Source organism: Saccopteryx bilineata, chromosome 1, assembly GCF_036850765.1.
Source record: "Saccopteryx bilineata isolate mSacBil1 chromosome 1, mSacBil1_pri_phased_curated, whole genome shotgun sequence".
Taxonomy (NCBI): Eukaryota; Metazoa; Chordata; class Mammalia; order Chiroptera; family Emballonuridae; genus Saccopteryx; species Saccopteryx bilineata.
The window spans coordinates 191,502,427-191,517,717 of record NC_089490.1 but is presented as its reverse complement, the minus strand read 5'-3'; the positions used below and the strand labels follow the sequence as shown (position 1 = coordinate 191,517,717).

The window sequence follows — 15,291 nt, the reverse complement described above, 5'->3', positions numbered from 1 at the left end:
AGCTCTCAGGAGAACAGGAGGAGAAAAGCCAGGTAGGACAGGGGAGAAAAGCGATGCAAGGATGTCAGGTCCGCTAGAAAGCAGCTTCGGCCTGGTGGGCTCTGAGCATGCGCTGTCCCACCCATGGAGTGGGCCCCACCTTCTGTATGCACCGCTCTGGCAGTCAGCCTTTGCTGTGAGCTGCCTGGGGTAAGAGGGTATGTGAACACAGCAGCGGGGAATCAATGTACTGGCCCACTGAAGGGGATCTAGGCAGAGCGTCCACAGCATCCACTGCGACTCCCCAACTTACTCCAAGTGACAGCCTGAACCTTACCAGACCCTGTGTGATCCAGTCCAGCCCAGCATAACAGTTCTCTTAAATCATCTCCAACTACTGTTCCTCTTTTTCCTTCCACATTAGCCACACTGGCCACCTTGCACTTCTCTCTTAAAAGTGTGTGCGTGTGTGTACGTGTGCGTGTGTGTGTGTGCGCGTGTGTGTAAAATCCTTTGCACTTCTCATCTGGAATGATTCTCCCCCACCCTCGACCCATGTGTTCATGACTTGGTGCCTTGTACATCCTTCAGGTTTTATTCACAAGACAGCTTCTTAGAAAGGCCTTCTCAGGCTGCCCTACCTAACATGCCAACTCACCCCTAACCAACATTTACAACCCCTTCACTTTCATTACTTTTCTTTTTAAACAGTGTCAGTATCTGGCATACTATGTAGATAACAAGTTTATTTTGTTTATGGTTTGACCGTACCATAGACTACATACTGGGGAGGTAGGACTTCTTGTCCTTTTTTTTTATTTTTAATTCTCACCACTTAAAACTGGTATGTTACAGGTGGCCTGTTAATGTTTGTTGAATAAATAAATTATTTCTGGCACAAAGTGTAAGTCCTTAATAAACATTGATTAAACGAAGCTAAACTGAAATGGAAAATATGAGCCCAACCCCCATGTAATATAGACAGGAGGACACATAGGTTGTATAATATATGCAGAGTCCTCCTAAGATTATATGACTTCTTAGATAATATTTATGTGATGTTGTATATGTGTATGTTAATATATACTGTTACTTATACATATAAATATTAGTGAATAAACATAGAAGCACTAGATATTTTCCAATTTTATTTAAATGAGTACAAATCAAAACTCAAGAATCTAGATTTCCATATATTCCAGTAAGGTGAAAGTATAGCAAAATTAAAGTGAATGCAGGTTGCACAGAGAGCTCAATTCCTATTATACAAAACTTAAATCCAAAGATGAAAACTCTTGAAGCTTTTTACTGCACTGTCATATTCTGACCTCAGAGACTAGAAAACTTCAGGCATGTAGAATCTCAAATCTCTCAATCCTGAAACCTATCAGTAGATACCAAATATTTTCAAGGCAAATTAAGAGTTTCTAGAAAATAAACCTTAAAAAAAACACCCTAAGGTGGCTAAAACTACAGAAGCACCTATCAGACTCTCCACGACATTTTTTGCTGAAGTGTTGATCTGCATGAGCTTAGCCTTGAGTGGAGGGGGCCTCCCCACCAACCCTGGCTTCTTCCTGTAAGTCGTCCCCAGCAGAGGATTCTGACTCAACCCGAGAACTGTCTTCTTCTAGTTCAGCATGTTCACCAGAGCTTTCGTTCTCTGTTGTACCTTTATCATTATTGACGGCAACGGCTTCCTCCGGTGCTGCACTGGTATCAATAACTTCGGAAGTCGTTTCAGTGACGACTTGGGCGATTTCTCTGGTGGCTGCATTTGGAACTTCTGGCGAGGTTTCAGTACTGACTGTGGGGGCCTCCACTTGAGCATCCCCCACCGCGGGGGTCTCCGCCTGAGCACCCCCAGCCGAAGGGACCTCCACCTGATCATCCCCGGCTGAAGGGGCCTCCACCTGAGCACCCCCGGAGGCGGGAGTCTCCACCTGAACAGCCTCCAAAGCGTCGGGACAGGCTGACGTTTCTGTTACAACTACAACTGTAGCATCTGAGATTTCTTCAGCATTGACCACCTGGACTTCCATTGAAGACACATCAGGTGCTTCTGAACTTGCTCTCTCCACTCCCACAAGGTTCTCATTTTCACCTTTAAAATGGTCCATTAAACAAAGTATTAATTGACAGAGCATGGGAAGACAGTGTAACACTGTGCAGTCACTTTTAAAAATGAGACAGATCTATATGTACTGATACATAATGGTCTTCAAGGTAGACTGTTAAGTGGAAAAAGCAAGGAAAAAAGTCATGTATCCAGTTTGGTACAATTCGTATTAGGACAGAAGGAGAGTGAGTTTTATACCTAGATAGTTATATTTGCAAAGATTCTCTCCAGGAAGATTCAGAGATACTGGTATTATTGGTTGCCTCTGGGGAGGGAAAATGAGGGAATATGCTTTACTGTAAAACCCTTTAAACATGTTGAATGTAAAAAAATAATTTTCATATATTATTTATTCAAATACAAAGAAAAGGAAAATAAACAGCCAAACCTTATGAGATAGCATGGAAAAGTAGCAAACTTACTACCCAATGACTCAGAGGAATCACTAATTTATTCTCAGCCTCAGTTTTGTCATCTATAAAATGAGGATATTAATGATATCTATCTCTCAGAACTATTGTAAGGGTAGATTAAAATACTGTGTATAAGAGGTATTTAAAATCACTAAAATGCTATGGAAATGCTGAATTTCATTATTACAATCAGCCTTCTTATGATTATATTCAAAATATTCACTAATGACATTGTTTCTTTTTGTTTTCATGACAAAAAAAGTTAAAATTGGTTCATGAGCAGATATTATTTCTGTCACCAAACAGTGAACATAGTAATTGATAATAATAGTGTCATAGTTGAAATGGAAGAAAGTATGGTTGAAAGCAGCAATTTTCAACCTTTTTCATCTCATGGCACACAAAAACTAATTACTAAAATTCTATATTCTAAATTACTAAATTCAGTACTATACTTTTTGCTGGTCTGACAAAAAAGGTTGGTATAATTTTGATTCATACACACTGGATGGCTATTGTTGTATTGGCTGTTGCCATTTTTTTATTTGACAGTCTAAAGCAGTGATCTCCAACCTTTTGGAGGCCACAGACCGGTTTAATGTCAGAAAATATTTTCATGGACCAGCCTTTAGGGTGGGATGGATAAATGTATAATGTGACCGAGACAAGCGTCAAGAGTGAGTCTTAGACAGATGTAATAGAGAGAATCTGGTCATTTTTTAAAAATAAAACATTGTTCAGACTTAAATATAAGGTCTACCAGAAAGTTCTGTCCATTTCTATCACAACAAGTTTCGACACATAAGCACATGTTTATTTGGCGCATGTGTGCCTCTCTATTTTTATCACTTAATGTATACATACTGACGTAGCAAATTAGCTAAAACAAAGTTGATTCACGTTAGTCTTATGTGTGAAGCGATAGTGTACCCATGGCTACTGATAAAGTTCATTTACGCCACTGTCATTTTTACGAATTTCAACAAGGAAGAAATGCTACAGAAGCATGTCTGTCGTATCCACCATATTCCCCGGGCTTAGCACCCTCTATCACTTGTTTTTGTCCTTACAAAATTTTTTGAAGGGCAAAAAATTAAAAAATGAAGAAGATATCAAACAAGCACTAGTTTAATTTTTCACATCAAAAGATAAAACATTTTTCAAAAATGGGATATACAAATTGCCCTCATGCTGGCAAGAAATCATTAATAATAATGGCAATTATCTTATTTAATAAAGTTTATTAACAGTAAGAAAAATTTGTATTTTGTTTTATTCCAAAAACGAACAGAACTTTCCAGTAGACCTTATAAATAAAACGGAAATAATGTAAGTTATTTATTCTTTCTCTGCGGACTGGTACCAAATGGCCCATGGACCGGTACTGGTCCGCGGCCTTGGGGTTGGGGACCACTGGTCTAAGAGAAAAGAGGGGAGTACTTCTAATTAAATAGTCAGGTATTGCATGTTTTAAAAATTCTTGTGGCACATCAGTTGAAAATCACTGGTTTAAAGCAAGCAGTTTAAGGTAAGAAATATTCACTAGGTGAAAATGTAAAGTTTCTGTTCCAGTCATTGCCATTTTATTAATCATATCAACTGAGGGACTCAACAGACATGACTGATTCTACCAAAGTCAAGTGTACTTTGGGCAAAGACACCTACCTGGATGGATGGTCTTAGCCAAAATAAAAACAAAAATTAGTTTTATGAATTAAAAATATAATGAAGGCCTGACCAGGTGGTGGTGTAGTGGATAGAGTGTTGGCCTGGGATGCAGAGGACTCAGGTTTGAAACCCCAAGGTTACTTGCTTGAGCATGGGATCACAGATGTAACCCCATGGTCACTGGATTAAGCCCAAAAGTCACTGGCTTGAAGCCCAAGGTCACTGGCTTGAGCAAGGGGTCACTGGCTCAGCTGGAGCTCCCGAATCAAGGCACATATGAGAAAGCAATCAATGAACAACTAAGGTGCCCTAATGAAGAATTGATACTCTCATCTTTCTCCTTTCCTGTCTTTCTGTCCCTATCTGTCCCTTTCTCTGTTTCTCTCTGTCTCTTTCCCGCCATATATATATATATATAATGGGGGACATGAAAGGTCAAGCTGCTGTGAGGCAGATACTAAAATTACGTCTGCATGACTGGGAGCCTGAGTGGAGGAAAGTCATATTACCACACAAAGAAGTCAAGATGGCTAGTCAGCGGTATACATGCAAAAACGGTTGCATTTATTAAATGCACTCATCCAAAATGTATAACAATATTCTCCAGATTTTGGTTGGGCTTTCCCTTTTTGAACTAACTCACCCAGAACCATTCAGGATCAAGTTAGTAAAGAAGCCAAGAGCAAACAGTGTTCACTGCTAGACTATGATGATGAAAATCAGAGCCTTAAGGAAATAATAGTAATAATAATAATAATAATAATAATAATAAAACAACAACTCACTTTACCTTGAAGTGGCTGTAACTCTGCTTTGGTTTTTTCTTTCAAATGTATTATCTGTTCGGTGTGTTTGGCTTGCTCTGATGTTACTGCCCTGTAAGTCTGAAAGCAAATGTGTACTTAGGTTTATTTTTTGAACATTTTTTCATCGTGGTTTATATTCATCCTGCCAAGTTCAAAGAAGAGAAAGTAGTGCACATCATCTACTCTTTTATTTCCTTTTTGGAAACCTCTGTCATTAAGGAGAATGCCTAAAGAAGGAAAACACCAAATGCTTTAATAGGGGTCAAGGATAACTGACAACGTGCACAGTAAATAGAAAGAAAAAGACAGCTTGTGGGACGAACATGCTGAGTCAGCACCCTTCGTTCTCAGAACACCAGTGCTGAGCCCATGCAAAAGTTCACGTGTCTCAATTGACCTTAGCAGCAACATCCTGAGGGACATCAATCCTACTGTTCAGGGAGCTAGAACACAAAGTGAGAAAAAAAGAAAAACTACTTTAAGCAGAATTGAAGAGAGGATGATAGTAGAATAATTTGCACTCATGTGTGTCCCAGAGAAACTAGCTTTTCCAAAACTAACATAGTAAGCACAGAATAGAAGAAAGCCCTGTTAAAAGAGAAGCCCTCAAATTTAGACTTTGGAAATCATTTTCAAATGATCTTATTTGGTTATTAAATATTAGCATTTTAAATATACCACAACTTTTATAAACTAGTCTGGCATTATGCTTTTTAATATACCCAGACCCTCAAATAATTGAAGTGACCCGGGCTTTTCTCAAATGCTAAGAGTCCCTGGTAGTATATTTTGCTTGGAAATGAAAAACTGCCCTTGACTACTGAGCATCTGCGGATTCCATTCAGAGAAATCTACTATAGAACTAATTTTAGTACATGACAGGGAAGGGGAGGGGAGGACTACAATACAGGATTTCCAGAACCTTATGTTCCGTATCTTCTCCTGAAAGTAGCCAGAGATTCTTGGAAATTAGGCTTCCAATTCTGAATATTAAAACTACATAATCTTAGCCTGACCTGTGGTGGCGCAGTGGATAAAGCAATGGCCTGGAATGCTGAGGTCGCCGGTTCAAAACCACGGGCTTGCTCAGTCAAGGCACATATGGGAGTTGATGCTTCCTGCTCCTCCCCCCTTCTCTTTCTCCCTCTCTCCTGTCTCTAAAATGAATAAAGAAAATCTTAAAAAACAAAACCAAACAACAACAACAACAAAACCCCACTACATAATCTTAGAGGTAGAAGGGGACTTAGAAGTCATCACTTGTCCAACTTCACTCCTGTTGTGACAGAGCAAGGCTAGAAAGGGCTCTCAGGAGAAGCCAGTTTATAACCTTACAGTTTAAGGTAGATTTTGCAAACAAAGATTTAGCAGACAGGATAGGTTCAAGTCTGGCACTAGTAAACATAATCAGGGATGTAGGGACACCCAGATGAAATTCAGTCTTCCAGCTTCCCATGTAATCGTATGGTCCAGTCCAGTATCTATTTTGCCAGTGGCCTGTGTCCAACTGCAGTAGCCCTGGGCAGTGAATTCAACATTAAGCGGTAGAATGAGAGTAGAAGCAATAGAATGTAGGTATGAGTGAAAGCTAGTAAATAGTGGAAGACAAAAATGTAAGTGACATTTGAAGTTCCCTGGCTTTTTGAAGCTCTCAAAATTCTGAAGATTAGAATACGTTTTTTTTTTTCGGTTTGGCCGTCTACACAGTCCCACAAACTGCTACTAGTTATGACTAAAGATACTTTTATGCATATTTCTGTAGGGTCAAACCAAAATGTAGTGATATTATATTCTTATGGTCTCCAAAGAATTTATACTCATTCTCTTTTTATTTATAATGAATAACAGATTTCAATTTAGAAAGTATGTGACAAAATGCGGAATAATTCAGTAGGCTTATCTTATTTAACTCACAAATGTTCCATGGTTTTAGCTCCAAAATCCTATTATTAAGAGCTTTAGCCTGACCTGTGGTGGCGTAGTAGTAGATAAAGTGTCAACCTGGAACGCTGAGGTCACTGATTCAAAACCCTGGGCTTGCCTGGTCAAGGCACATATGAGAGTTGATGCTTCCTGCTCCTCCCTCCCTTCTCTCTCTCTCTCTCTCTCTCTCTCTCTCTATACCCTCTCCAAAATGAATAAATAAAATCTTAAAAGAAAAAAAAAGTTAAAAAAAAGAGCTTTATTTTACAGTATGGAATGGATATGTAGACCAGGGAGGAAAACATTATTTTTAATTTTGTATGTCTGTCTATTTTGAATTTTTTAAATAATGACTATTAATTTTTTAAATAATAAGAGTATATAAAGATATAAAGCTAATCAAATATAGAGACAGGAATGGGGAAGGGGGCATAAGGGGGACACAGGAGTGGGGGTCAGGGAGTTATATTCGGTGGGACACTTGAATCCATGTAAACACAATAAGTTAAAATTAATAAAAAAAACAAAAATAAACTATGGAGACAGTAAAAAGATTGGGAAGAATGTATAAGTGGGGCATAAAATAATGAAAACACTCTGTATGGTACTATAATGGTGGATACCTGTCATACATTTGTCAAACCCCTTATAATGTACAACCAAAGAGTGAAGCCCAGTGTAAACTATGGACTTTAGTGAGTAAAAAGGTATCTGTATTGACTCATGAGTTGTAAAATGTGCCACAGTAAAGCAAGATGTTGATAGGGAAAAGCCCAGACAGAGGTGAGGGGAAGTCCATGGGAACTGTCTGTGCTTTCTTTTCATTCTTCTGTAAACATAAAATGCTCTGAAAATTAATGCTTATTAATTTTTTAAAAAGTCAACCCTTCAAAACAGTTCCCGTTAAATGTTAATAGTATCTACCTTATAGAATTGTCATTAAATTATTAAATGAACTGTGACTGTCACATGACACTCAAATGTCAGCTGTTAGTATTTATAAGAATATTGTTTTTATTAAAAGTCATCCAGAGCCCTGGCCGATTGGCTCAGCGGTAGAGCGTTGGCCTAGCGTGCGGAGGACCTGGGTTCGATTCCCGGACAGGGCACACAGGAGAAGCGCCCATTTGCTTCTCCACCTCTCCGCTGCGCTTTCCTCTCTGTCTCTCTCTTCCCCTCCCGCAGCCAAAGCTCCATTGGAGCAAAGATGGCCCGGGCGCTGGGGATGGCTCCTTGGCCTCTGCCCCAGGCGCTAGAGTGGCTCTGGTCGCAACATGGCGACACCCAGGATGGGCAGAGCATTGCCCCCTGGTGGGCAGAGCTTCGCCCCTGGTGGGCGTGCCGGGTGGATCCCGGTCGGGTGCATGCGGGAGTCTGTCTGACTGTCTCTCCCTGTTTCCAGCTTCAGAAAAAAAAAAAAAAAAAAAAAAAGTCATCCATACTTAGTGGTATTAAGAAATAGTGACTTTGCCTAACTTGTGGTGGCGCAGTGGATAAAATATTGACCTGGAATGCTAAGATCACCAGTTCAAAGCCCTGGGCTTGCCTGGTCAAGGCACATACAGGAAGCAACTACTATGAATTGATACTTCCTGCTTCTACCCCCTCTTTCTCTCTCTCTTTCTCTCTGTCCTTCTCCAAAATCAGTAAATGTAAAAAAAAAAAAAAAAGTGATCTTATACTTAAAAAGCTTTGTAATATTTTTATTTAATCCCTTGTCCTGATTTTTGAGTTTTATCCATAGGTTGTAAAATATATGAATTTCTGAACACTATGTTTAAACACTTACATAGTATCCACCAGCACTGACTGTGACGCCTACAACCAGATAGTAGATCATGTTTGATCCGGATGATCCAGGGAATTTGTTAGATGACAGCCAACGAAGAGAGCCTAGGAAAACAAGTATAAACACAGTGAGCCCCACCACTTAAGCAAAACTATTTTAAATAATTATGCCTTGAAAAACATTTCTGCTCAGTGAACCTAGAATCTATCACCATCAAGTGACTTTAGCTTAAGGGAGCATCCTATTATGAGGTATGGTAATAATTTCACTTGACACTTTCCCAATCTAATTTGATAAGTACTTCTGAAACCTGTCATTTTGATGCTTACCACCATGTTTTTCTTGGAAGTAGTGCAGGCATGGGTAAGGAGAAATAACAAAAGCACTAAACAATTTTAACAGTCAAACGAAATGCACATAAGCAAAAGACATCCATTTACTGTGCTTCACCACAAGATTTAGTGGAAAAGATTATTTTTTTCCAAAAAATGAATTAAATATATTTGTAATTAAAATTTATATGTTAAGTAAAACATTTATGTTGAAATCTAACACACTTCCATAAATCTACACTACAAATGTAGATATATTTTTATAATACAAGGCCTTTAAAGATGGGCAGTGAAAAGCTTTTATAAGACAAATCCTTTAAAAAGATCATATCTGAAATAAAAGGACAATTCTGTACAAACTATTAGAAATAGATAAAAGTACTTATATTTAAATATATTTCACTGTAATGCTAGAATTTGTATATACCATATCCCCTAGAATTGAATTTTTTTAAATTTTTTAAAAAATATTTTATTGATTGATTTTTAGAGAGAGGGGAGAGAGAGAGAGAAGGGGGAGGAGCAGGAAGCATCAACTCCCATATGTGCCTTGACCAGGCAAGCCCAAGGTTTCAAACCGGCAATCTCAGTGTTCCAGGTCAACGCTTTATCCCACTGCGCCACCACAGGTCAGGCCAGAATTGAATTTTTATAACAGATTCAAAGTTAGAAGGAGCTAAAAGTTCACATAGTTCAAATTCTTTATTTTAAAGATAAAAATGTAGAGACATTTATTTTTCCATCAACAAATAGAGTTGAGCACCTATATGTGTTTGGCATTCTTAGAAGCATTCAGGATATAACTTGAACAAGACTCATAAGGTTCCTGGCTTCAAGTAACTCACAATCCACAAAGAAGGAACAGATGATGAGATAAATAATTGTAGACAATAATTTCATTGCAGTATGACAAATGCTGCCACAGATATCAGTTGAAACTATACCAAGAGCATGAAAACACAGTGAAGAAACTCAGCTAGTTGGCTTAAGGTAGTGGTCACAATTAAAAGACATGACCTGAGTTTGAAGGTAAGTAGGAGTCTGTCAGATAAATAATAGAAGGGAAAATTGCACTGGAAGCAGATGGCACAACATGTGGCATGAATTGTATGACTGAGAAAGGACAAAGGAATTTGAAGTGTCCAGACACAGAGAGTATCGGTGTGGGGATTAGTAAGAAGTTATGATTTGCAGAGTGCAAATCTTAAGGAATTTGCACTGATTAAAAATCTTTGCAGTATAAAATTGGAAAATATCGCATATATGCTCTTAGTTTGAATATAAATGACCATCTTTTAAGAAAAAATATTTTTCCTATAAATGTGCCCAAATAAGCTATGGCAGGAGGTTATGGCATTGTCATGCAGCAAGTTTTTGTTGGTTTAAAAATACAAAAATGTTAGGCAGCTGCCAGAGAGATGAAGGGATTAGCTAAAACACACACACACACACACACACGTGTATCACACAGACAACAGTGTGGCAACAGCCAGAGGGAATGTGGGGGTGGGCAAAGAGGGAGAAATGGGGACAGAAAGACTTTGCTTGGGGCAGAGGGTGTACGATATGTTGTGCAGATGGTGTTTTATTGAGTTGTACACTTGAAATATGTATGGTTTGGCAAAGCAATGTCATCCCAAGAAATTCAATTAATAAAAAAATACTTCTGATATTAAATAGAGTATGTAAATTTTATAGTTGTCAACCAGATATAAATGTCAAAAAGATTTTTTAAATAGGAAGAAATAAATGAAATTATTAGAGATTTAACTAAAGACTAAAATACAAATCCAGTTATGGCGAAGTTATTTAAAAGGGCAATGAAATGGGAAATAAATATTCACAAAGGATTAATTAGACAAAGTTTAGCATATTCATATAATGGGGAAAAAATAGACATTATAATTTTTCCAGAAGAATATTTACTTACTTGAGAAAATGTTTACAATATATTAAGTAAAAAGTTATATCAAAATAATCTATACAGAACTATCCCAGATTTGTGGAAGTAATGCACATAAGGAAACAATGTATGTGGGGGAAAAACAGTTTGGAACATTATGTAAAGAATGGTCTTCACAGGATAGTAGGATTAAGGTAACTAAGGTAACTTCTATTTTGCCTTTCTGTGTTTTTCCCCCAGTGATTATAAATCTAAATCATTTATTTATTAAAACGTTATATTTTAAAAGGAAAAATCAGAGAACAAAATTTGGTGAGGTGGTTACAATTTTATCCTTCATAAAACTGAACCAATTTAATTTTTTTCGTTGAAGTAGAAAGAACCAATACAAGGTTAATTGATGTCAGTGACTGAAGCCAAAATTTCCAGTCAGTAATAGTTCTTCAAATACACACGGAAATCAGGGCTACAAAAAAGTAATTAGGTGAAAATTAGAAAGTATTGCTAACTACCTATTTAGAAATTTTAAACCACTTTTCTTCTGCCTCAAGTTGGGAGGAAATTATATGAAGCATGTGCAGCTACAAAACAAAAGCAAAGCAAAGTGCGTGATCACCGTAGGGGGGGGGGCATGCAGACAGATGAGGCGGAAGGCCAGCTCAAGGGATTCCCCCTCCCCATCATAACAGCCTTTTACATAAGTTTAAGATGAATGGCTTCTCCCATGTCATCAGTAAAAAAAAAAAAAAAAAAGGCGGCTCTATCTAACTCTGTATAAAGATCAAGGAAAACGAAGACGTCTTATTTCTGTTACTTGTAAGACAACTTCTTCCCACCAGCATTTCAAGAGACAAATAAAGTTAGTTGGACAGACCGACCTTCTTTCCACCACCATCACCAGAACAAGCCTAATCAAAGAGGAAAGAAAAAATCGACCCATGGAATTTTCTGCAAGAGTGTTTCTCTCTCCGGCTCAAATGCACAAACTGGGTTAAAGCTATCTGACAAACCCTAGGAAGTGAGGCGATCTGAAGGGAGAACTGAGAACTTCCCACAATGTGGTCTAAGATCTCCACCCTCTCAATCACGGACACGGAAAAGGGACGTGAGAGGGATGGGGACTCGGAAAGAGCGGGCCGGGGCAGAACCTCACCGGATCGCCAACCTGGCGCGATTGCCTAATACTCCCACGCTCGCCTTCAGACACCGACGGCGTCGCAGGCTCGGTGCTCTTGTACCCATCAGTGGATAAGCTTCCAGCTCGCAGTGCAACTTCCTCTCTAGGAAATTCCTAAATACGCTCCCATTTCCCAAGAATCCGCCCATTTAAAGGTGACAGATGCACGGACAATCGAGGCGAACAGCTGGACAGCTCCAGGTCAATGAAAGTGCTTCTTAGGGGATGCCAGGACCCAGGCTCGACGGTCCAAGCTGCTGCTACTCTTTATTCAAGAGCCCTAACCAACTTCCACTCGGTCAGCACTCCGTGGGCACGCTGCCAGGCTCGCTGGTCAGTGCCCACCTCCCACGGCTAGCCCATGCCTCTGCTTTCCAACGAACTTGGAGAATCGGTCTGTATAGTAATAAAGGGGTAAGCGAAGCTTATGTCAACCTGGCACTTTTCTAAGCGCGTTAACTACACATGAATCCATCAAAACCGAACCATATAGTCCCCATTTTACAGATGAGGAAACTGAGGTTAAAGCCCTTGCCCAAGATCAAGATTTGCACCCGAGAAGTCTAGTTCGGATTCAGAAGCCGTGCTGGAAAGGTTCCCTACTTTCAAAGTCTCCAAGAACTTCAGGGCGTCTTCCCCGCGACACTCCCCCATATCTCTTCCCTCCTCTTCCCCATTATCCCCTAAATTGGGCTCTTGCTGCTCCGGGTTAGGTTTAGCCCACCGGGGACCGACAGGTACAGGGGCACGAGGCTCCTGGTCTCTTCGGCTGGGACCGCGGGAGAGGCGCCCGGGCTGGTGCTAGCACTCACCGTCCTTCCGGAGCGGCGCGGGGCTGGGAGGTGCCCTCAGGGGCAGCGCCAGGGTCTTGGAGACAGCTCTGCGGAGATACATCGCGCCCGCCAACCGCTGCCCGCCGCGCCGCAGCCTCTGCCGCCCCGCGAGCGCAGGGCGCGGTGAGCCCCGGTGAGCCCCGCCCCGGGGAGGGGCGCGGACCCCGGCCCAGCCCTCCAGCCCTCCAGCCCTACCCCGGCGGCCTCTGCGGGAGCTGAGGACGGGAGGCCTCCGCGCCGTCCTCTTTCGACCCCACTCTCCAGGCTCTGTTGCTTTCATCGAGCTCCAAAAAGTGGATGGAGGCATCCCAGAAAACGGTTCGGGAACCGAAAAGTCGCTGTCACCTGCCTGCCCCGTACTGTCGCGCTCCGTGGAATTCCTCAGTGAAGGTTGGAAATGTTTCGGGGTTCGCATGGAAATAAGACATACACTTGGCTTAACATGACAGATGCAGTATGAACCCACTTTCTCTCACGCACTCAGCTAGCTCTCCCAGATGTGGAAGGGAGTAGAGAGAGGGGTAGCCTCCGCCTTGCCTTAGTGCACCTGGCGAAGTTCAGAATCGTAAAATCCCCAGGCAATGTCTGTAAGTATTTGTCAATATACCTACAATATGCTACGGACCGTGCTAGATGCTGGAGATGGGTTCTAGTTTATTCCACAAACATTTATTGAGGATGATGTGTTAGGCACTGTTTCATGGCATTCGTTAATAAGCAAGATAGGATTTCTGCTGTCATTTACATAGTTTAAAATATGAGGTTAAAGCCTGACCTGTAGTGGCGCAGTAAAGCATTGACCTGGAAGCGCTGAGGTCGCCAGTCGGAAACCTTGGGCTTGCTTGGTCAAGGCGCGTAAGGGAGCTGATGCTTCCTGCTCCTCCCCCCCTCCCCTTTCTCTCAGCTCTAAAATGAATGAATAAATAAATAAATGAGTGTGGCGAGTGCACGGGCAAGATGCAGCCGCTCTGCCCTAAAAAAAAAACAAAACAAGGAAGAGGTTAAAGAGACACTGAACCAAGCCCACCATTGTGGGGTCAATGATCACAAAGAAATATCTGGTCAGATATCAATTATAAATGTAATCTGAGGCCTTTGGTTACAACCAAACTCGTTTCAACAATGCAAAAATAACACACATGTATATATAGGGCTGTATAAACTTTCCCCAAAGTATTGTCACACCTCTTTTTGTAGTTCATCCTCTTAGCACTCCTGAAGAGTAGGGGGCAGGGAATGTTGATTATGACTGCTGCACATGAAAAAAATCAAGGTAGTATATTAGTGTGGTTAAGAGCACAAGTGTGGGAGTCAGAGACCAGGCCTGAGTAAAATGTGGACAACTCCTTTATTCACAGGGTTGTTGTGAGCTCTAAAGCACATTAGGTATGAAACATGCTCAGCTAGTTGGAGGAGGCAGTACAAGGCTGCCTTACTATGCCCTACTGCCATTTAGTGTACACACGACACTATCCACTGTACTCCATCTTATCTGATAGTCAAGTCTGGTAGGGAGCTTATCATGTCCTCTAGAATAGATTAGATGAGGCCCTCCCAGCTGGGAAAGGCAAAAACTGTGAGAGAAGCAGTCTCTTTCCCAGATGGCTTTTTATCTTAGTTAAAAGCTCGTGCTTCTTGGGTGGAAGGGGATTCTCTACTTACTCTGTGCTCCTGGGAGGGTATGTGGCTTTCCATGTTGACGGCAGACTCTTTTCCCATCTTGAAACATGGCTCAAGAGAGGGCAGGCTTGTGGGTTGTCAGCTTGTGGGCTGTCAGATTCAGTCTGTGGCAGGTTGTCTCTCCCAAGTTGGAGAATTTTAACCTGAGGTCTTTGAAGACTCTGTGAGGCTTGGGTGATAGTTTCCCAGCTGTTAGTCACATTGTTTACAGTGCTGCTCTTGAGCACATCCTTGACATTTTCCTTGATCTTGCTGGAAAAACAAGTCTAGGGTCAGAGATAATTTGGCTTATCTAAGATGACCTCCACCTAATTGTGACTATTGACAAAGATGCTAGTTTTGAAAATGTAATGTAAGGGTCCTTTCCTGGCAATATTAATCATAACTATTCAAGGATTAAATACTATATTCAAATTTTCAAAGACTTTCAAAACTTTCAAAAACTTCACAGAAAGCTAGAAACAGCTTTGTGTTTCTTAGCACTAAATTCTTAGGCTAGGACCTGTACTTTCTTTTTTTTTCTTTTTTCTAGTGTGATAACTTGTACTTTTCAACAGATCCATTTGGATACAAAATGAAATAATTTAGAAGAGTACCTAGGAAGACAAATTAGCAAGCAATTAAGAAAGTCCTGATAAGCACCCTTGTTCAGTGCGGGGACTCCTTTGA

At 40.6% G+C, this 15,291-nt stretch overlaps 1 protein-coding gene across 2 annotated transcripts; it reads right to left on the bottom strand.

Annotated features, from left to right (window-relative positions):
• Nucleotides 1-1,113: 1,113 nt before the first annotated feature.
• On the bottom strand, nucleotides 1,114-14,858 carry MGARP (mitochondria localized glutamic acid rich protein). Of its 2 annotated transcripts, none has more exons than XM_066253470.1 (4): nucleotides 14,605-14,858; nucleotides 8,698-8,801; nucleotides 4,970-5,063; nucleotides 1,114-2,083 (listed from the first exon to the last, which is right to left on the bottom strand). In XM_066253470.1, exons 1-4 carry the CDS (start codon nucleotides 14,669-14,671, stop codon nucleotides 1,512-1,514), a joined length of 837 nt encoding a protein of 278 aa, XP_066109567.1. In that variant the 5' UTR covers nucleotides 14,672-14,858; the 3' UTR covers nucleotides 1,114-1,511. The 2 variants fall into 2 exon arrangements, with proteins under 2 accessions (XP_066109567.1, XP_066109566.1); XM_066253469.1 differs by lacking the exon at nucleotides 14,605-14,858 and adding an exon at nucleotides 12,922-13,074.
• Nucleotides 14,859-15,291: the final 433 nt, after the last annotated feature.